General features: G+C 41.7%; 2 protein-coding genes across 7 annotated transcripts in view; one reads left to right on the top strand and one right to left on the bottom strand.

Annotated features, from left to right (window-relative positions):
* The window catches only part of F5 (coagulation factor V), a 56281-nt gene extending 44834 nt beyond the window's left edge, over positions 1-11447 (top strand). For all 3 annotated transcript variants that reach the window (XM_074322450.2, XM_074322452.2, XM_074322451.2), the window contains 7 exons: positions 689-760; positions 1694-1797; positions 2249-2404; positions 4365-4509; positions 6478-6629; positions 9302-9484; positions 10025-11447. In XM_074322450.2, the coding sequence (XP_074178551.2) occupies positions 689-760; positions 1694-1797; positions 2249-2404; positions 4365-4509; positions 6478-6629; positions 9302-9484; positions 10025-10171 (959 nt within the window). In that variant the 3' untranslated portion in view covers positions 10172-11447. The remainder of the gene's footprint in view (positions 1-688; positions 761-1693; positions 1798-2248; positions 2405-4364; positions 4510-6477; positions 6630-9301; positions 9485-10024) is intronic.
* The window catches only part of FIRRM (FIGNL1 interacting regulator of recombination and mitosis), a 236730-nt gene that overhangs the window by 204365 nt on the left and 9547 nt on the right, over positions 1-22818 (bottom strand). The window lies entirely within an intron of this gene.

Here is a 22818-nt window from a genome sequence, read left to right as displayed (position 1 = left end):
AGAAACACAGTTTCTATCTGTCTGTCCAACCATCCGTCCAGCCGGAATTTCGTAAGCACCTGTGGAGTACCAAGCACAGTGCCCACATCCAGTGGCTGGTATTCCCGTGGTTGGTATCCCTTCCATGATCAGGATGTAAATAACCCTGTAACTTTCAGGTGAATTTTTTTTAGGACATAGTCTTTTCAGGGATAATACTTAACGCTGTAAAATGGCTTCTTTTAAGATATAAGCATAGAGGGGCAGCCAGTTAACTAAGTTGGTGAGAGTGCAGTGCTCTGAACAACAAGGTTGCCGGTTCGATCCCCACGTGGGCCACTGTGAGCTGCACCCTCCACAACTAGATTGAAACAACTATTTGACTTGCAGCTGATGGGTCCTGGGAAGACACATTTAAAAATAAATTGAAAGTTTAAAAAAAGATATAAGCCTATGGAAATCAGTTTAAAAATGAATTGCATTTGAGGATTTCAGTCGTTTTCCTCTAGGATGTCACTCTTTCTATTAACGCACCAGTCTTGTTAGTGCATTGACCATTTTATCAGATGTATTTAAGTACGTGCTACACAAGGCCAATGACAATATCTAATTACTGACCCACCAGAGGTATGGATAAAAGTCATGGAGCTTTTATCTCATTAAATGTATTTTCCAAGCAAAAAGTATTCATTGTTCTGTTGTTTTGCAGACTGTGAGATGCCACTGGGACTGAGCACTGGTCTCATAGCTGATTCACACATCAAGGCGTCTGACTTTCTGGGTGAGCAGTAGACTCATAGCCTGTGAAAGGCACCTACAAGCGTGCAGCACACAGCCAGCCCCACCATACACGACAGCCCTGCCTGCTGAATCTATGCATCGTTGCTCCTCTCCAGGCTTTTCTCCATCACAACGTAGTGGTAAAGCAGCTCCATGCTAATCTGGTAGAGGAAGGCGCCAAAAGCCAGTTGGCACCCCCTTATCACCGCCACCCCCTCCAGTGTATAGTGTTCCCAAAGAGTGCCTCCCAAGGAAGACCAAGAGCTAAGGGTGCTTGGTCGCTGATGCAGGCAGGCTGACCGGTCAGCAGACTGGGCAAGAGTAGGTAGTTTGCTCTTATGAGTACGTGCCCTTTTCCAAAACTCTCCCCTCTCATTCCCATTCTGGGTTTGACCACACATAATATTGCAGCCACATTCCCAGGGTCTTACGAGCCATGTGTTAGAGTCCCCATTACTAGGGTGCTTTGCTGCGTTAACCATTCATCTATTCAGGAAACTGTGTTGATCACACACTGAGTGTCAGGAATTCCTCCTAGTTTCCCTCATTCTGCTCAAAGCCCTTCCAAAGATCAAGAGGTCAATTGCAAGGGACCACGAGGCTCCCATAAATGCCTCCCATGTCTTCCTGTTAAGCAGGCACACTCAGCAGCAAGCACATCCACATAACTGGGAAAAGATAAGCATGACCTTTGTGCAAGAGAGCGGGTGGGTGTTAGTTGACAGCTGACCAAGCATAGACCTGAAGCTCACATTTCATCACCATGGATGAAGTCCGTGTCTGAGGCCTCTGTCAACTGCCTGGTCTCCCTAACTGCCAAGAAGGCCCTCTGAGGATCTGGTTTTCCTCTGGGACTGAATTCTCTTCAGATGTTGCTAATTGTAAGTTTGTTTGTTTTAATTCAGAATAAATGTTTTTCTTCCTTTGGATTTAGGTTATTGGGAGCCCAAATTAGCCAGATTAAACAATGGTGGATCATACAATGCTTGGATCACAGGACAAATGTCAGTAGAATTTGACTATAAACCTTGGATCCAGGTACGACTTACTAATCTGACAATACTTCTTTCTATTATAATAATAAAAGTGACACTAATTTAATAATTTCTTCTTGTTGTTCTTGCAATGTTATTTGGGGAAAAAGCAATTGCTAAGTGTTAGGCATTCTTCTAAGCACCTGCCATACGCAAAATGAACCCTACGAGGTTAGTTCTCTTATGGTGATACCCCATTTTACAGATGAAAACACTAAGATACAGAGGCACTAAGTAACTTCCCAGCGTCACACAGAGCTAGTTAGCGGTTGAGCTGGGACTCAAGTCCAGGCCCTCTGTGCTCAAATATTAGTTGCATCTAGCCATTGTATTAGTTTGCTAAGACCTCAGGTGCTGACTCTTTAGTTCTAAAGAAAGCTGGCTGCACAGTGAATTCAGGCATTGCGTGACTTGTTGACAAGGACAGTCTGTTTAATGGCTTTGTTCCATCGCAGGTGGACATGCAAAGGGATGTCCTGTTGACGGGGATCCAGTCCCAAGGTGCCAAACACTACCTGAAGCCCTACTACACCACTGAGTTCCAAGTGGCTTACAGCTCCGACCAGGCCAACTGGCAGATCTTCAAAGGGAACAGCCCAGGGAACGTGATGGTCTGTGTCGACGGTTTCTCTCTGAGTCCCCAGAGTCACCCTAGGGTTACTATGACTATGTCCATGACTATTTTAAAAAAAACAAAAACACTTTTTCTGGGTGTTAGAAGTATGAATGGCCTTCTCAGGGCCTTATGAAGAAAAGTGGTACAATGATGAGTCTGTATGTTGCAAATTAAAGGGATAAGCTTGACTCCTGACTCTTCCAAACTCCACAAAACTTTTCAAAATCACTTCATCCTCAAACTAAATACGCAGACTTCTCAGACTGGCACATGGTATACAGCTGAGGGGAACATCTGCTCTTGTGCCTAAGGAGCTGACACTGAAAATATGTCACTGAGAGTTGTGATTTTTACTACCTTTCTATATTCTAATTTTTTATATTATCCATACCTAATTTTCTATATTGTCACTTAGCTATTTCTAGTAATAATTATTTGCACCATACCTTAAGACAGATCAGAACAATTGTAAATTATGGTTCTTACTACTAATCAGTATCGGAGAGAGAACACAGATTAGAGTCCGCCGCTTAAAGATTTTTGCATCTATATTCAAGAGGGATATTGGTGTGTAATTTTATTTTATTTTATTTTTGTACTGTCTTTTCTGATTTTGATATCAGACTAATACCAGCTTCATAAAATAAATAGGGAAGCATGCTCTTTTACTCTATTTTCTAGAAGAGATTGTCTAGAATTGGTGTTTATTCTTTAAACATTTGGTAGAATTCACCTGTAAAACCATGTGGGCATGGGGATTTATTTTCAAGGAGTTTTAAAATTACAAATTTGAGTTATTTAATAGTTATAGGCTATTCAAATTATCTATTTCATAGTGGGTGAGTTGGGATAGTCTGTTATTCAATAAATTGGTCCATTTCCTCTAAGTTGTTAAATTTATGGGTATAGAGTTATTTTCTAGAATCCCCTGATTTGTCCTGATGTTGCAGGGTCTGGAGTGGAATTGCCTCTTTCATGTCTGTCTGATATTGGTAATTTGCATCTCTTCTCGTTTTGCTTTGTTAGTCTTGCTAGAGATTTGCCAATTTTCTTTGTCTTCCCAGAGAACTGGCTCTTTGTTTCATTGCTGCTATCTATTGTTTTTCTGTTTTCAATCTTATTCAGTTACTTATTTAATCTGCTCTTATCTTCTGTTTCAGCTGCATCTTTCTGCTCTGTCAGGGAAAGGAGATAGGGCACGGCCTCATTACTGCCAGGGGGCGTTGAAGTCCAGGTTCCCCCCCTAAGGGGGGATTACGCCTCTTTGCTGCAGGGTGGGGATGGATGCTCTCCACTGACGCTGCAGCGGTGGGAGCTGGCGAGAAGGCGAGTGCTGGGTCCCTCTTTGGCCTTCTCTGCCACAAGCCCAGTGAGTGTATTGAAGCCTCATCACAGTCTCGCGACCGTGGAAGTCAAGACTCCGCACTTGGCCTTTGCTACTGTTGGGTGGGCAGAGGCCATAGTTGTTCCTACGGTGTTTAGCTTGAAGTAGGTCAATTGTTGTCTCACACTTTTCGGTATTGCTAGGCTGCCCTTCCTTGATTGTGAAGCTAGAAAAAGCAGGTTTTACTGGGGCTGTTTTCGTCTGTACCTATTGGTATTTCCTGGTTGCTGGCTTCTTCACTTCCAAGTCTAGGATATAAGGCAAAAAGGAAACCCAGGAACCCAGGACCATGTTCCTTGGGTCGTAGGATCCTGGCCAGTCTCCCTTCTTCTCTCCACCTTTCAGAGTCTTTTTATGTTCTTAGTTTTACTTAACAGGAGGGATAGGCCCAAGTACGTCTATACCACATTCCTGAAGTGAAAGTATCCCCAATTATTTTTTTAAAACCAAATTGATTTGGTTCTGGTCACATGAAAACTTAATATTACAATATTAAATTAGACCAAAGTTTTAGTATAAAATCACTTTATAGAGAATTTTTACACAGTTAAGCTTTTCTCTTTTCCTCTAGTATTTTGATGGCAATTCAGATGCCTCTACAATCAAAGAAAATCGGTTTGACCCACCTATTGTGGCTAGATACGTTAGGATCCACCCGACTAGATTCTATAACAAACCTGCCCTTCGATTGGAGCTGCGAGGCTGCGAGATTAACGGTAAGGGGAAAGATGCATGGTTATCTTGCCTCCACTCAGAGAATCAAGATTTGTGAGGTGTGGGAGGGGGTAGAATTTTTAATTCTCTTCCGTCACTTAGGCTCCTAGAAAAACCTTTGTGAAGCAGAGGTTCCACTCAGGGAAACTCTCCTTGTGACCTAGACCGACACTGGTTCTGCCAGCCAGAGGGCAGGCACCATCTCTCTGACTAATGCCTGGATGATACAGACAGCATCCTGACCCTCCAAGGAAGGGCCCCACCTTAGAATGACCGCCATCGGCCCATTTTCAATAGGAACTGAGATTCAAACTAGACCCTACTCTTCCCAAGTCCTCCAGATCGCACACACTTTAATGTAACAAAAGTATCTAGCGACATTTCTGGCATGTACTAGGTGTTCAGTGAATGTTTTGGAAATCTAAGTCTGCCTCCCAACTCCCTGAAACCTGAGACTACTCTATAGTCTGTCTCACACCCTATGGAAGTACCACGACTTTTCTATGCAAGCCACTATTTTTCAGGGGATGTAATGAGACCTGCAGTATAAATAAATCCAGGTAACCATAAATGGCCATAATGAAATTCTGCTCTATGTAACAGATGCTTAATAAGAGTCTTAACAACCATTCTCCTTCTCTGACTGTTAAAGGAGTGCTTTCCAAAGGTTTTTCACTTCATAGCACATACAGAAAATAATATTTGTCTAGCAGTCTTAGGTAAAAGAACAAAGCAGGTCGCCCAGGGCTGGGCTCATCCAGACACCACCTGACTGCTCAGGGCACGGGGGGAAGGAGATTGATATAGGCACACCTGAAACCTGCTGTGACCCACCTGTTGGGGAGCTACAGCACCTTCTCTCAGGTGGAGGGAAGAGGCACGGCTCACAGCGGAGAAAGTGGCTGAACTTGGTATCAGTTTATCAAAGCAGATAAGGTTACAGTATACGCTTGATATCCGTGAGGGATACGGATATGGGCATTTTGCCAATGCCCAGACAGTAGCGATGTAACATCTCCCCATGAAATGCACAATTCGTACAGGCAGGAGCGCTCCTTGAAGCAGCTCTGTAAGTCATCGTGTTTTTTCTTGCCATATGGTATATGATGTAAATGGTAGTTTCTTCAGATGACAGTCAAGCTACCCTAAAATGGGACATTCAACTCTGTTAATCTATTAAAAACCTCTATTTTCTATATAAGAAGCATTACTTTTTAAAAAATCTCACTTTCTTTATACTTAGATAATTAGCATTAGCGATAGCCTGTCTTCTTTTTAAGCCTTTTTTTTTTCCATGGAGAAAGTGACATATCAATATCACTTAAACACCTGCGTGATTTACCAGCAAGAACAACATGTCATGGAGATGACGGGATGGGCTGTCAGCTGGGCCCACTCACTAGCGACGGTGCTTACACTCACAGATCAGTCTTGCTGCCTATGACATTGCAGCTCGCAACTTGGCGAAATTCTAAACGGTGTGTAACGTGAGTCAGCCTCCAAGGGCTGAACATAAAGTACTAGATGTGACTACCAAGTATCCACTCTATCTTCTGTGTAGCCGTTGTCAGAAGAAGAAATGGAGTTTGTTTTTACACACAAAGATGGGAGTATTGTGGATCTCAAAGCAAAAACTTAAGGTTCCATGACTGTGAAGGAAGGAAGAGTTTAGATGCTTCAAACACGGTGTTTGGTGTCAGGCTGCCTGGCTCAAATTTAGTTTCTGATTCTTCTCGCACTGTTACTTTAGGTGTGTTGGTTTTCTTGCCATGCTTTTCTCCTTTGTAAGATGGAGATAAACAGGAGCATTAAGCAGCAGTACACATAAAGCCTACAAACAAATGTGACTTGTGCTTGTTTCTGCTGCTTCTTAGCAGACTGGTACGCCCCACCTCCCTGCAGCTCACAACGCAGTGCAGGAGACCTGGGGGGTGCGTTTGTAAGTAGTCACATTACTTTTCTCTTAACAGGATGTTCTACGCCACTGGGGATGGAAAGTGGGAAGATAGAAAACACGCAAATCACAGCTTCCTCCTTTAAAAAGTCTTGGTGGGGCGATTACTGGGAGCCGTCCCGTGCCCGTCTGAATGCCCAGGGCCGTGTGAATGCCTGGCAAGCCAAGGTGAATGAGCCCCTGGGAACAGAGTGCTCTGAGTCTTCCAGAAGAAAACACAGGCTCTCGCTACAGGGTACACAGGGGGGAGACGGGGGGGAGCCAGACAGTTATCTGTTTCTGCAGATTATGATCCTAGGTCTGAGAATCTAGGATGATGTCTTGATAGCTTTAGCTCTAACGTTGGTTCACAGAGAAGTTATTTATCATTTCTGTGTTTCTTCATCTAGCCTTGATGTAGACCAGGAGTGGGCAGTTTTTCTGCAAAGCTCCAGATAGTAAATATTTTAAGCTTTGTGAGTCATGCATTCCCTGTCATAATGACTCAACTTTGCCACTGTAGCAGGAAAGCAGCCATAAACATTATATAAATGAATGATCGTGGCCGTGTTCCAATACAACTTTATTTACTAAAACAGGCAGTGGGCCAGACCTGGCCTAGGCCTACAGTTTGCAAATCCCTCTTTGAAACAACTTACATTAGTGATAAAGATTCGCAAGATCTTTTTATCCCCCCACAATTTAGCAATATTTTTCATTTTCTAAAGAATGCCATTTAAATTTTTTTTGTTCCCAGTTTTTGAGAACTTTGTGACATTCCTTTAGAGCATTGGCAGCACGGTGAAATGCTACAGAACCAGGGTTATCAATCAGTGATCTAAGCTGAAGAAATATCTACCAGAGAGTTCTATTGCCTCTAATATTAGCCATGGAGTAATTCAGGCAACTTAGTTTTAGGATAACTATTAATTGAATCACTTCTATTTCACTCTTCAACCGGCCTGAGAAATCAGGATGGCCTGAGAAATCAGAACAATCCCATCAACCGACCTAATCAAGTTCCCTGTTTTCTGTCCTCCTAACTCCCTTCCTTAAGATGGCGACACTCCACCTCGCTGGGCTCCTATAGATTTCCACATCCTATCCTTACATTAGGTCACCAGAAAAGAAAAGGCAGTTGTGGTGTGAGCAGAATAATGGGAGGCGCCTGGACCCCATACAGACAGCGGTGGGAATGAATCCATGTCTATGCTTGAAACTCATTTCTGGGCCATCCTAGAAACCACAGACGGTCAGAACGGCGAGGGACTCTACAAGGCATCCGGTCCAGACTTTTTAAGTCTAAGCACAGAGGGGAAGAAATAATTTTAGCTCAGTCTGGTGGCAGAACCAGGAATCCCATTCCCCCGAGACACAGGTCAATGCTCCTTCCACCATATGAAGCAAATCAAACACCTCCATTGCGCAGTTTTGCAGAGGGGGAAACTGAGACCCAAAAAGCGAAAATAATAAAAGTAATAATGTTACATTATATTTATATAACTTAAAAAATAAAATAATTAAGAAGTTACATAGAGAAAGGAGGTCATCGAATTCTTTCTCAGGTGACCCTTTAGGCCTGCTAATGGTATAACCCCCGTCACCCCACCCTCCATTTTACAACCTTTAAAAATAAATTTGCTCCGTATGTAATTTGCTGTTAGACTTTGTGACGTCATGAAGGGTCCAAAGATGAAAGGCTAATTTTAATTTTTAATGCTGTCATTTTAAATCTGGAACTATTTGTTTCACTTAACCTATTGGCATGAAATGTGTTTATAGGGTCCCTTTAGAGAGGCTGAAAACTGAAGCTACACATATGCAGGTACAGATGCGGCCTGAAGTGTCTCCGCCTCTCTTATGCCTACAAAACTCCTCTAGCTGCCTATATTCTGTACCACTAGTACAGTTGTGACTTGCAGACACACTAAAACACCACCAAACGTCACTAGACGGTGTTATAAAATTTACAAAAAATGATCTCATACAATCATTTTAATGTGATTAATTTTCTTTAAAAAATACATAAAGCATGTGACTATATGTATACATACATGTGTATACATATGTACACAGATAGCCATGTACATATGAGCAATGTTGAGAAAATTTATCAATATTCATTATTTCATGTAGAATTGAATGAGCACACAGGGTGTGATAAATCTCCCGAAGTTGAAAATTCACCTCCCGATTACTTCTGATCCTCTTTCTCCGAGTGCATATCATCAAACATGTGATTAGGCATTTGTTAGGCCAGACACAGGACAATTACTATGTCTTATCGAGCCTGAGGTGCAGCTTTCTTAGGTCTCTCAAATATGATATTTATTTGAAACCAAGAAATTGGACTACTTCTCCTCCTTGACGTTAGCAGTAGAATGAAAAGTGGGGCTTTTCTAAAATAAGTAGAGAGAGGATACTATCCAATTCCTTCCCAGATAATAACCCTTTGGTAATATCAGTAATAGCATCACAGCATTTAAACAAACTCATTTAATGGAATAATATTTACAGATAATTTATCAATGCAGTATTTTTTTCCTCAAATATATTTCATTTATTTGTTTACCACACATATTTGTCGAACACCAACTGTGTGTCATACATTGAGGTAAGTACCTGGAAACAACTAAGTCAGTCCTTATTCTCAAAGAGTAAGGGACACGCACAAGCAAACAAATAACGATTGCAGAATGTGTGACATACTCCAGTAGAAGCTAATCTGTGTGCTGGGACGACACACAAGAAGGAGACAGGGAACCCTAAGGGATGAGCTCTGTGCATTTCTAAGTATCTTGGTCTAAAAAAGCCAAGGGTCTAGCTTCTGTCTTATGCGTGTACTCTTATCACGTTCATAGGCAAACAACAACAAGCAGTGGTTACAAATTGACCTGCTCAAGGTCAAGAAGATAACTGCGATCGTAACACAGGGCTGCAAGTCCCTGTCCTCTGAGATGTACGTGAAGAGCTACGCCATCCACTACAGTGACCAGGGAGTGACATGGAAGCCGTACAGGCAGAAATCCTCCATGGTGGACCAGGTACAGGGTGGCACCTGGGCAAGAAGAAAACGATTCGAAAACAGTGCGATGATGAGCATGGCACCTGCGTTTGCCGATAGCTCTTCGCTGTAGCTAACCATTGATTGGTGCCACAGCCTGGCACTTACTGGGCACTTGTCGTATGTTTACATACTTTTTTTAATCCTTACAACTTCTATGAGGTAAAATTGTATTATCCCCATTTTGCCACTGGGGAATGGAGAATCAGAAAATACAAGTAACTTGCGCAAAGTCGCACAGCTGCCCAGGGCCTAAGGGCAGAGATGGTTGTGAAGCTGCTCCACTGCCCCACATCAAGTGTCTATTTCTCCCTACCTCAGCTCAGATCTCGGGTGAGGTGAAATCCCTAAAGAGGTCTGCCTGGAGTGTGAAACCATAATTGATTCAAGGTCATCTCAGTGCTAATGGCGTACGTTGTGTGATGCCCTCAGTTTGAACTAAAAGGATGGAAAAAAGGATCTATAAGATTTTTATACCCTTTATACCATCGTTAAGGACTTTCTCATATTTTGCTTTCAGATTTTTGAAGGAAACAGTAACATCAAAGGACACGTGAAGAACTTTTTCAACCCGCCAATCATCTCTCGGTTTATCCGCGTCATTCCAAAGACGTGGAATCAGAGTATTGCTCTTCGTCTGGAACTCTTTGGCTGTGATATTTACTAGAACCAAATTCTCAGAGAGACAGGAAGGACTTGTAAAGGTATCGAACCAGTTAGAGTGGGCAACGCATTTTATAGCTATGTTAAACTCTCTATTAGAGAATGAAATTTATATATGAAACTTTTATAAGGTAACTCCTTGCTACCATTAAATAAGATGACAGCTATTACATCTGCATTAATTTGAATATAAATGGGAAAATCTCAAGAACCAACAAGAAAATGGCGTATCTTTCACAATGATTAAATATGCTGTGTAAAGTAATATTCATGTAGTTAAACCTCCCCATGGTAGTTCTTTTAAATGATAAACACATTAATAAAATAGATATTACTTTTTTAAACAACCTCTAGACCTGGACAGCTTTCACTCCTACATTTTTCTTTAAAGAAACTATGATTTAAGAGTAATGGAAACAAATTCTATTTTTCAATGGCTGACTTTTCTTAACAGCGGAGAGAAAAACAATGTGACCAAATGAAACAGCGAGGTCTTACAATGCTCAGTCTCACCCACATGACAATGAGTTTTCTGACCCTCCATGAGGAAAGATACAAGTAAACATATTTTCAGTAGTCCTGGGGGCACTTGTGAATCTGGCCTGGTCTCCCTTGGGCCTGATGGCACATACTGATGTTCAGATCAGGGGTCATTAGACCCAGAACAGAAATAACCCTGGGAGAGCTGAACATGAATGCTTGGCTTCTCTTTAGCTGACACTACATAGCACTGTGTCCCACACTTTCAAAATATAGGTTCACCTACGGGAAAGCAATTATCAGCAAAAGAGGCATTTTTCACTATATAATGGGCCCCACACTTAACATAGCTAGTCCTGGGTCCCTCTACTGAAGAAATGGGTGGGAGCTCTTCTGTTCTAGAATCTACCGAGGTATAACAGGGGCAAGAAAATCATGCGGAATGCCAGGGAGGGGAAGAAATGAGAAGGTAGCCCAAAATCCAACTTCCTTATGCAATATAGGAAAAAATGAGGTCACAAAGGCTCAACGGCCTGAGGCTATGTCTTGTTCCTGGCAGGGCTGAAACCAGATGATCAGACTCCCAGCCTCTTTCAGTCTGGTCTCTCTGGCATAAAATGGAAATTATAATGCCTATGATTCATCCCCCCCAGACAGGTAGACATGAATATTAATTAATAAGAACTATTAGTTGATCTGAAAATTATTTGTTTGGGGCCCAATGAGATATTTGGGTTATATCTGATCTGTGTAGCAATAGTATAACCCCTCTTATTTTGAAATAAAAATATATGTTTTTATTCCTCTCTTTGAAGTCATTTAGATGAAATCACAACTTTTGCCATATGATATATTCTCCAATGATATAACACCAGTCCACTGTTTGTTATATCATAACTAATTGCTATGGAAAAGAAATAAATGACTCAGTAGAATCATGACTTGGAGGAAGAAACAAACAGATAGAATCTAAGCATTATTAATCATTCTAACCGAGAGCTGGAAAAGAGGGTATGTGAGTGTATCACAAATGCAGAAGGGTCAGAGGAAACACAGAATTGGTTCTCCAGGATTTTTTTCAAGTTGTTATAAGTTCATGCCATGTTTTAGAATAATTTTGAATAATTACTCTATTTTGAGTTCAGGACCGTTTTGGCAAATTCAGGGCAAAAGCATTATTAATCAAATAGCGTGGATCCTCCCAAGAACCATGCATGTTTCACCGTTTACTTCCCTGGATGGACCAAGAAGAAGCAAGTCACGGACAGTGGACTTTCGTTTTACAACTGGCACAAGCCCTAAAGCAGTAGACCTGATACACACCTACAAATATCCAAGTTCGTGCTACCATTTATCTTTTTTTTCTCCCCCCGCTCCCTTATGGAGAGTTATTTCCCGGAAAACTCTGAATGCCTAATTCTCCTAATAGACTGGAGATAGGGAAAGCAGTAGGACATAGGCAGACAAAACAACTGTGTGTGAAGTGAGATTTGCATTGTCCATGTCCAGGAAATGAGGAAGTCTCTCATATCCAGGTACTGGGCTGCGAGAGACTAGAGATTTAAGATTTGATATCTCTTGGGTGTATGAAATGTGCTCACCAAAAGATATACAGTATTTTGCATTTGGTATTTGGAAACAAAACAATAATATTATCCTCCCTAGAGGCACCACCATCTTAATTTAAAAAGTATATGTATTAAGCATATTCTATCTACACAACAAAGCACTATGGCAGGCATTGTAGGGGAGAATATATAAAGAAAATAAAAGACACTGCTCTGGCTCTTTAAACACAGAGACGATAAGCATCAGAAGCCAATACAGACTATGGGCAGATTACACACCAAGTGGTACAAGGTCAATCAAAGGAGTAATGCAGGTAGGATGGAGACCGGCTGTGAAAACTTTCAGAGAAGGTGATTTGACCCAGACCTTGAAGGCACTGGGCATATATTAAGACAACCTGTGCAGAACCCCAAAGAATTGGATGCGGATAAGAAAGGCCAATGAAAATCAGAGAAGTATGAGGTGTGATCAAACAATATGGTGAATGTTTAAATAAAATACATTAAAGTAAAAGACACATTGCCATTAATCCTCTCAAAATACTCCTCCTCGCTTCGAACACACTTATCCCATCGTTCTTGTCACTTTCTGAAGCAGTTCTCGAAGTCCTCTTTCCTGAGTGTCTTTAGTTGCCCTGTGCTGGCTGCCTCGATGTCCTGAGTCATTTTGACTTTCGGGAAAAGCCAGAAGTCACACGGTGCCAGATCCGGTGAATAAGGTGGATGATGTTTTTATTTGACAGAAATTGCTGTATCAGAAGTGTTGTGTGACACGGAGCGTTGTCATGATGGAGGATGATTTATGACACACTTTAAAACAAACCTTCTCGCAACAGTAGCTCACACCTGACTGACTGTACCGAACAAGATGAAACTTGTCTCACACTGTTACTAAGGTTCAATGCACTGCTTTCCATATTGAAGATCTCTGCCTTTCCGGTGGATGGCATTAGGCAGCAGCATTCACCATATTGTTTGATCACAACAGAAAATCTCTGTGTCATACATTGCTTCTAGTATATGGCAATTTCTGTCAAATAAAAACATTACAGTATGTCCTCATCCACCTTATTCACCAGATCTGGCACCGTGAGACTTCTGGCTCTTCCCCAAAGTCACGATGACCATGAACAGTAAACATTTTGAATCAATTCAGGACATTGAGGCAGCCATGACAGCACAACGAAAGACATTCACGAAAGAGGATTTCCAGAACTGCTTCAGAAAGTGGCAAGAACAATGGGATAAGTGTGTTCGAAGTGAGGGGGGAATGTTTTTAGGGGGATTAATGGCCATGTGTCCTTCAATACATTTGTTTTATTTAAACATTCACCATGTTGTTTGATCACACCTCATGTAAGAGATTTATGCTTAAATTCAGGATCCTGTAAGTTTTCCCTGACATACCCACGCATTTTCTCTACTCCCTGGGTGCACAGTCTGATAGTGGCTTATCTATTCACCTTCCTTCACCCGCTATCTCCCACACCGTACCACTAAGTCCAGTGTATTTGTAAGGTCAAAAGAAAGAAAAACAACAGCTACCTGGAAGGACCTGACGACCTGATTGTGGGGTAAGAGAAACATACAGATACAAAACATATCTCTAACCTGCAAATTGTGAATAATGGATGGTGGTGACCGAATTAAAAGTGGGCCACTTTTCATAGTGTTATGGAAGATTCCACATTGGACAGGATTCATTCTGACTTGCTCAGTTTGAGAAGACAAGGCGTGTTGATCAGAGGGATTGGCAATAAGAGTAGGGAGACGGTGGGTAAATGTGTGTCATGTGGGAAACTGACTAATCAAGAGATGAGAACCACACAGGTTTATTTGGATAAGATTTTTTTTTTTTTAAAGATTTTATTGGGGAAGGGGGAAAGGATTTTATTGGGGAACAGTGTGCACTTCCAGGACTTTTCTCCAAGTCGTTGTCCTTTCAATCTTAGTTGTGGAGGGTTCTGTTCAGCTTCAAGTTGTTGTTCTTTCAGTCTTAGTTGTGGAGGGCGCAGCTCAGCTCCAGGTCCAGTTGCTGTTGCTAGTTGCAGGGGGCACAGCCCACCATCCCTTGCGGGACTTGAGGAATTGAACTGGCAACCTTGTGGTTGAGAGCCCACTGGCCCATGTGGGAATCAAACCGGCAGCCTTTGGATTTAGGAGCATGGAGCTCTAACCGCCTGAGCCACCGGGCCGGCCCCTGGATAAGATTTTGACGTCCTTGTGTGACTGTTTTCCTTTGTTTTGTTTTCCACTAGCCCACACTTGAACCACCTCATTCACCTGCACTTTCATATTTTACATTTAGGGGCAGCTTCTCAATGTCCCAAGAATGATGTGCAGACAATTTTATATACTCACCTAGTTTTTTGGACAAGAAATTTGGTAGTGGGTTTACCTGTTCTATTTATCTCAACTGCCTTCTATCAGCAGTCCACCTTGTTGACTAAAGAGGTTTTCGGACAGTCTGGAATCTGGTAACCATGTTTACAGATGTGACAGATAAAGGTGTAAACCTTTCATTTTCTTTGCAGTCTTAAGGAAATAGTGGCAAAGGCTATATTTCCATGTGGAGTGTTTAGACTGGTCCTTGGCACATAGTAACCACTATGTAGCAATTGATTGTTATTAATATTAACATTGTTAATAACAACAATAGTACAAATATGATTTCTATAATATCAATATAATGATATTATTATGAACAACAGTTATTCATTTCTGCTGTGTTGAACACCTTGTTTTCTACCACTCAATGCTTTTTTTTAAATTGTGGTTAAATGCATATAACGAAAATGGTTGGAATGGTAAGTTTTCTACGCGTGCAGTTCCGTGGTGTCACGTGTGTTCTCACTGTTGTGCAGCCATCATTACTTTTTATAGCTGCTCTATTTTCTACCTGTAACTCCATGCTTTTCCCAGTAGGTGGCAAGTCTGGTTCGACTGTACATGCAGCCAGAGTTCTGAGGGCTTCCACGCAGAGGTTAAGCCTTAATTATCCAGGCTAAACAAAGAATTGAACATCTTGCATTGACTTTGTTCAGTGGACTTAACTGACCTCATTATGTTTTTCTCAGGGGTAGGGAATAGAAGATTTTTAATGGCAGACGTAAACATTAGCATTACGTCCTGAGTCCACAGGCCTAGAATGGGATTCAGAAATTACTGAAAATTAGCCACAGACAAAGTGGATAATTTAAAACAGAATTAAGTAGAAATTTGCTCAACAAGAGAAACTAATTGGTTGTGGATTGGTTTAGGAGGCGTAAAACAGGGAGAGCTAACTGAGTTGCACCCGAGTCTGACTTAGAAAGAATGGTCGATTATAGTGCTGTGTAGATTCATGTGCAGATAGTGAAAATTGCACTTTTCTGCAATGCACCAAATAGGTCTTTAAAAATTATTGGCTGGTGATATTGTGGTTTGATATTTGTCAGGTACCTTCTAGCAGCTAACCTTCTAAATCAAAGGTTCTCATACTTCTTCAGGAGGCAAAATAATTGGAAAGCTCTTAACAAAAAAATAAAAACTCAAATTAACACAACAGTTTTATGTATATATGAAAGAATATATTAATCTCTCATCTTGTTCCCTCAAAAGACTTAAAATTGCTTTTTTTAAATAAAAAAGGAATATAAACTACTAGTAGATAACATGCATTAGATGTAGGAGAGAAAGCAAAAACAGAGTTAGGGACATAAACAGGAAGCAAGAAAGAGGCTGTCACGAAAATCCACACCATAAAGCCCTGCGTCTTGCTATGGGTGGGCTTGAATTTAGCAGGAGGTTTTTTCAATAGCAGATGCAAAAAGAAAAACCTTATCGGTCATACAATGGTGTCCCCCAAAAAACGTTCAAAAGAAGCACTTTTCTTGATACCAAAATTAAAAATAAATTCCTCCCGAAGGTCCACAAAAAGAGGTCACCATATGATGTGTAGAGCACCTGTAACAACAGCAGATTTTAAAAGGCTGTTTCCGATGCATCCCTCTGGAGAGGTGGATGGGTTCTCACCTGAGCACAGTTCAGTGAAAACAAGACTTCAAAGGCGAGGGCTCTGTGGTCCAAGTGCATGGCTCTGCTGGTCTGGCTGAAGCCACAGGTAGATTTTACAGTTTCTAAAGGAAAATAGTTTTCCTTCAGACAACAGCTCTTATCATAAATATTTTTTCTACGTCATTCGGTGGCAATGAGTTCAACGTTGCACACTCTGCAAAGCAGAGCAACTCAATGTTTGCAATGGCGCTATGTTCTTGCACCAGATTCTATTAGAAGCAAACTGTGGTAAAAGCCAAATGGTTCAGCACAATTAAAGGGAGAAAAAATGTAAATTGAGAACATTGTTTCCATTCATCTCATTTTTTCCTGTAATTTTGGAAGAGAACGCCATTCTATTTTGGTAGCAGAAGACCTTAATCCGGCACACAGAAGAATACCTATGTTAAACACGTCAACAGTCAAACATAGTATAGACATCATTTGATTCTTATTTATAATTTGCTTCATTTAGTAGAGATTAATCATTTCAAATAATCATCTTTCCTGAAAATGAATATAGCATATCTGGCAACTTTCAATTCAGTTAAACGAATATTTATTGTTAACCATTTATACAAAAGGAAGCTTCGGGTACTGCACAGATGAATAGATGAATAGCACTCAAAGAACTAACAGACTTATTTACAAATTTCTACTTATTAAGGCCTGGTTTGAACAATCACATATTAATTTCTGCTTAATATTTTGTAGTTTGCTGTCATAGTAACACTCAGTACAATGGACTCTAAATAGTTTCCCCCAGAATGTGACGTCGTTTGGACTATAGCCTGGATTTTGAAACATAAATATGTTAGGAGATACCTGGACCAGGTGTTTGCTTTAAGTAGGTGCCATTTATCAAGATTATAGCTTTGCAAACAAAGCCAGGTTTATATTTAACTGCCTCTCTCCATTCTCCTCTCCAACACACACCCGTTTCCCTAACACTTGACTCACTGTGCTTTTTCAGTGCTTACAAGACGCCGGTTTGTTTTTTTGTTTTTTTCTTTTCGTTTGTTTTTTTCTTTTTTTCTTTTTCATATTATAAGAATTTCTTCTGAAGTTTTTTGCTGCTGACAAGCTCATCTTGTCATCCTGTTTCGCCCCCTTTTTAAAGTTCTGAACCTAAGGCCACGCTTTTAAAAACACCCCTTCGAATGACGTTCTGCAGTTTCTTACACACTGAAAGTGTATGGATTCGATTGCAGGCTTTTCCTTGAATATATACTTGGAGTAGGAGGCTTCGGTTGATTTCTGAAATCCTCATCTTTCCCCTTTATTTCCTCCCTGACCTTTGATCTGCCTCAGCCTTTGGACTGTTAAGGATCTGTTAGTAAACATTAGGAGCTTTCGAGTTTTTCCTTTCTTCTGTCTTTTTCATTTTTCAGAGAAAAAATGGCTTTTTTATCATGTCTTTTTCTCCTTGGTCTCTCTATGTAAAGCTTGCATTCGGTTAAATTTGGCCCTACGGTCACGAGCAAATATCTCTTCAGTCAATTCATCTGACTGCTCATGAAACACCAGGCACTGTTCTAATAGGTACCGAAGAAACCGACAAAATCTCCACTGGCATGGCATTCCCCACCCCCCACGTTGAAAGAGACAGACAACAAACAATAAGACAAAAACATAGGCTGTCAGACAACAAGTCCTAAAGCAAAAATAAACACAGGAGGGAACAAGGTGTCTGTGGGAGGGAGATAATATTAAATAGGACGGCCAGGGAAGGCCCTAGAAAGAAAGCTGACGTTTGAGCAAAGGCCACAAAGAGGTAAGGAAGTAAATAACACAGGTGTATGGGAGAAGTGGGCCAACAGAGAGATCAGGAGTGCAAACACCCAGCAAGAGAAGCTCACAGTGGGCGGTGTAGGAATAGTAAGGACAGCAGCTGGAGAGGGCCACTGAGCAAGAGGGAGAGCGGAAGGTGAGACCAGAGAGCAAGTGGTAGGAAAGGGTAGGTTAGCGGAGGGGGAAAGTCCTTAGATGTTTTCTGCTGCATGAAATGGGAAGTTGCCCTGTAATTCTGAACCAAAACTGACATGCCGTGCGTTATGCTCTCCATGAATCTTCCTGGCTACTGTGTTGAGAACTGACCCTAGGGAGCCTGGGTAATCACAGGAAGACCAGTTTGGATGCAACTGCAGAGTCATATACATGGGTGGTAGCAATGCAGGTAGTGAAGGTGGTGGATTCTGGACATATTTTAAGCCAACCAGATTTGTTGCCAGGTTGGACAGTGTTCAACTTAACAGCTGTGTACCCCCAACACGATGGGGAAACCCTTCCCAGTGAAACCCTTCCCGTGCTTTTGGAAAGTCCAGCTTTGTCTAAATGACCGTGTCTTTGTGTCTTGATCAATTGTTAGCTGATCACTCTGCATTCCACTGGATTTCAGCAGCCCATTCCCGTGTGACCTGATCTTTGTCATCTCTTGGAACAGGTCTACCTGTGGGATGTTAAACCCAACCAGCCAGAAACTCCTGGTAGATCTTATCAACTCCCACCCACCCCCTGAGGCCGCCCCGCCTCTCAGGCCCTGCCTGCATTGTCTCCTGCCTCTCTGCTCCCTTCCAAGGTTCATCAAGAGACTTGCAAGCCCTCAGAACACTCTTCTCTGTGGTCTGTCCCTCATCCACGCCCCGAGAAAGCCCCAGCTATGGATGCTCCATGCCCACAGCCAGGCTGAGCTGGGCCATCTCTCGCCATCCACATCCCTGGTCAGTCACGCCTCGCATAGGCTATGTGAAACTTTCATACTGTATGGCAGAACTTGTCCCATTCCTGTTTACCTTTTTCTTAGCACACACTGGCCTCCCACCACACAGGAGAACAGATAACATCAAGGAATGCTTTCAGTGTTCCCACCCCTCCCCATGCTTGCTTATCTACATTTCCATCCACCTACCCTCTTTCCCTGAGGAAAAGAAAAGTTCCCTCTTTCTTAGTCTAGGCCAAACCTTGCATTTCAATTCTAAATCCCAGTAGCTTCCCTAACTCAGAGGCCTGTTTCAAACCCCTGAATCTCATAGTGGTAGTTACCTGTTTTGTATAGTTGCTAAAACTCACTGAACTATACACTTAAAATGGATGATTTTTATTGGATGAAAATTATACCTCAATAAAATGAAGATTAAAAAACAAAACAAAACTGAATCTCTCCTGTTTTTTCTCCTCTGCTCATAAATACACTCCAACTTCTAACAAAATGAACAAAAGCTAAATTTGAAAATGTAATCTGCATTTGCTGTCTGCACAAGCTCCTACTGTGTGCCAAGCTCTCGCCTACTTGGAAGTTGATCCACTATGGTACTTAGAAAATAATAGATCTTACTGTTTCAGATCACTTTTGCCAAGCATTGTGCAAAGCACTGATCGTATCTACCCTTATGTCATCCTCCCCAACTATCCTAAGAAGCAGGTAGTATTGTCTACAGTTTACTTGAGAGAATTGAGCCTTAGAAGGGATGGTCCCTTGCCCGAGGTTGCCAAAAGATGCTGTGGAGGCTGGGCCCGAAGCCCGGGTCTCTCTGATGTACCTCGCCACTAAGCTTGTCATGTAATACGCCAGGTAATGAGGTTTCGGGTAGAGTAGCAGTGGAGAGGTAAGACATCAGAGCAATCAGCTGCTCGCAAGTGTTGTGCGTTTCTCTATCCCGTGTGAAGCCCCTGGTCCTCATTGCAGGGCGTACATCTAAGTGCTGTCAAACCAACTATCCCCAGCCAATGTTATGAGTTAAAGCACGGAGTTCTTGGCGGACCACCGACGCAGTATCTTAGGTCTGTATATCCTCTCTCATACTTCAAAGTAGGAAGAGCTTTTGCCCTGGATTGCAGAGCTGGACAAGGTGAAGTTGGAAATATAAATTGGTGTGAGTCATAGGCAAAAGCATGAATGACTTGCTCCGCTTAAAGGAAATTCATATTCTAATAGAGAGATAGGCCTTTTTTAACTTGTGGTTCTTAACGGATTCTAAAGTCTGATTTCATTTGAAATCAGATTAGATCTTTACATCAAGATAGAAACACTGGGCTATAAGCATAGAATGCTTCTGCTATAGCTAAGTGTGACAGTATAATATAAACATATCTCTTTTTATTTCATGTCACTTTATTGCACTTCTCAGACATTGCATTTACAACTGGAAGGTTTATGGCAACCCTAAGTCAAACAAGTCTATTGGCGCCATTTTTCCAACAGCATTTGCTCACTTCACGTCTCTATGTCACGTTTTGGTAATTCTCACCATATTTCAAAATTTTAAATTATTATTGTATTTGTTATGGTGATCTGTGATCAGTGATCTTGATGTCACTATTATATTTGTTTTGGGGCAGCACGAACTGTGCCCATATATGATGGCAAATTTATTTGATAAATGTTGTGTGTGTTCTGACTGCTCCACCGAGCAGCTCTTCTCTCTTCCTCTCCTCGGGCCTTCCCATTCCCGGAGACACAACAATATTGAAATTAGGCCAGCTAATAATGCTACAATGGCCTCTGAGTGTTCAAGTGAAAGGAAGAGTTGCATGTCTCTCACTTTACAGCAAAAGCTAGAAATAATTAAGCCTAGTGAGGAAGGCATGTCGAATGCCGAGACAGGCCAAAGGCTAGGCCTCTTGCACCAAACAGCCAAGTTGTGAATGCAAAGGAAATGTTCTAGAAGGAAATGAAAAGTGCTACTCCAGTGAACACATGAATGTTGAGCAAGTGAAACAACCTTCCCTGTTGGTGATATGGAGCAAGTTTTTGTGGTCTGGATAGAAGATCAAACCAGCCACATAGTCCCTTAAGCCACAGCCGAATCCAGAGCAAGGCCCTGACTCTCTTCAGTTCTGTGAAGGCTGAGAGAGGGGAGGAAGCTGCAGAAGAGAAGTGTGACGCTAGCAGAGGATGGTGCATGAGGCTTAAGGAGAGAAGCCGTTTCCGTAACAGAAAGTGCGAGGTGAAGCAGCAAGTGCTGCTTATCCGGAAGCTGCAGCAAGTTATCCAGAAGATCCAGCGAAGGCCATTCATGGAGGTGGATACACTACACAACAGATGTCCAATGTAGGTGAAACAGCCTTGTATTGGAAGAAGATGCCATTTAGGACTTGCATAGTTAGAGAGGAGCAGTCAATGGCTGGCTTCAGAGCTTCAAAGGACCGGCTGACTCTCTTGTTAGGGGCTCACGCAGCTAGTGACTTTCAATCGCAGCCAATACTCATGTCCCATGCTGAAAAATCCCAGTGCCCTTAGGAATTCTGCTAAGTCTACTCTGCTTATGCTCTATGAATAGAAGAACAAAGCCTGGACGGCAGCACATCTGCCACGTGGTTTACTGAATATTTTACGCCCATTGTTGAGACCTGCTGCTCAGATAAAACAAGACTCCTTTCGAAACATCATTGCTCACTGATAGTGCACTTGGCCACCCAAGAGTTCTGATGGAGATGGACGAGATGATTACTCTTTTCACACCCTGTGAACACAACATCCATTCTACAGCCCATGGCTCAAACAATAATTTTGACTTTCAAGTCTTATTACTTAAGAAACACGTTTTGTAAGACCATGGCTGTCATAGAGAATGAATCCTCTGATGGATCTGGGCAAAGTAAATAGAAAACCATCTGGAAAGGATTCACCATTCTAGATACCATCAAGAACATTCATGATTCATGGGAAGATGTCCAAATATCAACATCAACATGAGTTGGGAAGAAGTTGATTCCAGGCCTCCTCATGGATGACTTTGAGGGGGGTCAAGACTTCAGGGGAGAAAGTAACTGCAGATGTGGTGGAAACAGAGAACTAGAATTAAAAGTGGCGCCTGAAGATGTGACTCAGTTGCTGCGATCTCATGATAAAACTTAAACAGATGAGGAGTTGCTTCTCTTGGATGAACAACGAAAGTGTTTTCTTGAGATGGAATATACTCCTGGTGAAGATACTGTCAAGATTATTGAAATGACAGCAAAGGTTTCAGAATTACTACATAAACTTATTTGATAAAGCAGAGGCAGGGTTTGAGAGGATTGACTCCAATTTTGAAAGAAGTTATACTTTGGGTAAAATGCTACCAAATAGCATCTCATGTTACAGAGAAATCATTTGTGAAAGGAAGTCAATTGATGTGGCAAGCTTCATGATTTTGTCTTATTTTAAGAAACAGCCACCCCACCCTTCAGCAACCACCACCCTGATCAGTCTGCATCCAGCAACATCAAGGCAAGACCCTCCATCAGCAAAAAGAGCACGACTCACTGAAGGCTCAGATGATGGTTAGCATTTTTTAGCAGTAACGTATAAGGTGTGTACAGTGTTTTTTTGGACATAATGCTATCACACACTTCATAGAGTATGTTAAGTGTAAAGATAACTTTGATATGCCCAGGGACACCAAAAATTTCATATGACTCATTTCAATGCAATTTTCACTTTATAGCAGTGGTCTGGAACCAGAGCCACCATATCCCCAAGGATGCCTGTACCTGTTAATAAGCAGTACAAAAAAAAAAAAAAAAAAAAAAAAGTATGACTGAAGATTGAAAGTGCAACTCACAAGGTCTAGAAAATGTGTCCACC

This window comes from Rhinolophus sinicus, chromosome 11, assembly GCF_057876585.1.
Source record: "Rhinolophus sinicus isolate RSI-liver-muscle chromosome 11, RSI-T2T, whole genome shotgun sequence".
Lineage (NCBI taxonomy): Eukaryota > Metazoa > Chordata > Mammalia > Chiroptera > Rhinolophidae > Rhinolophus > Rhinolophus sinicus.
This window is presented reverse-complemented; position numbering and strand designations above follow the sequence as displayed.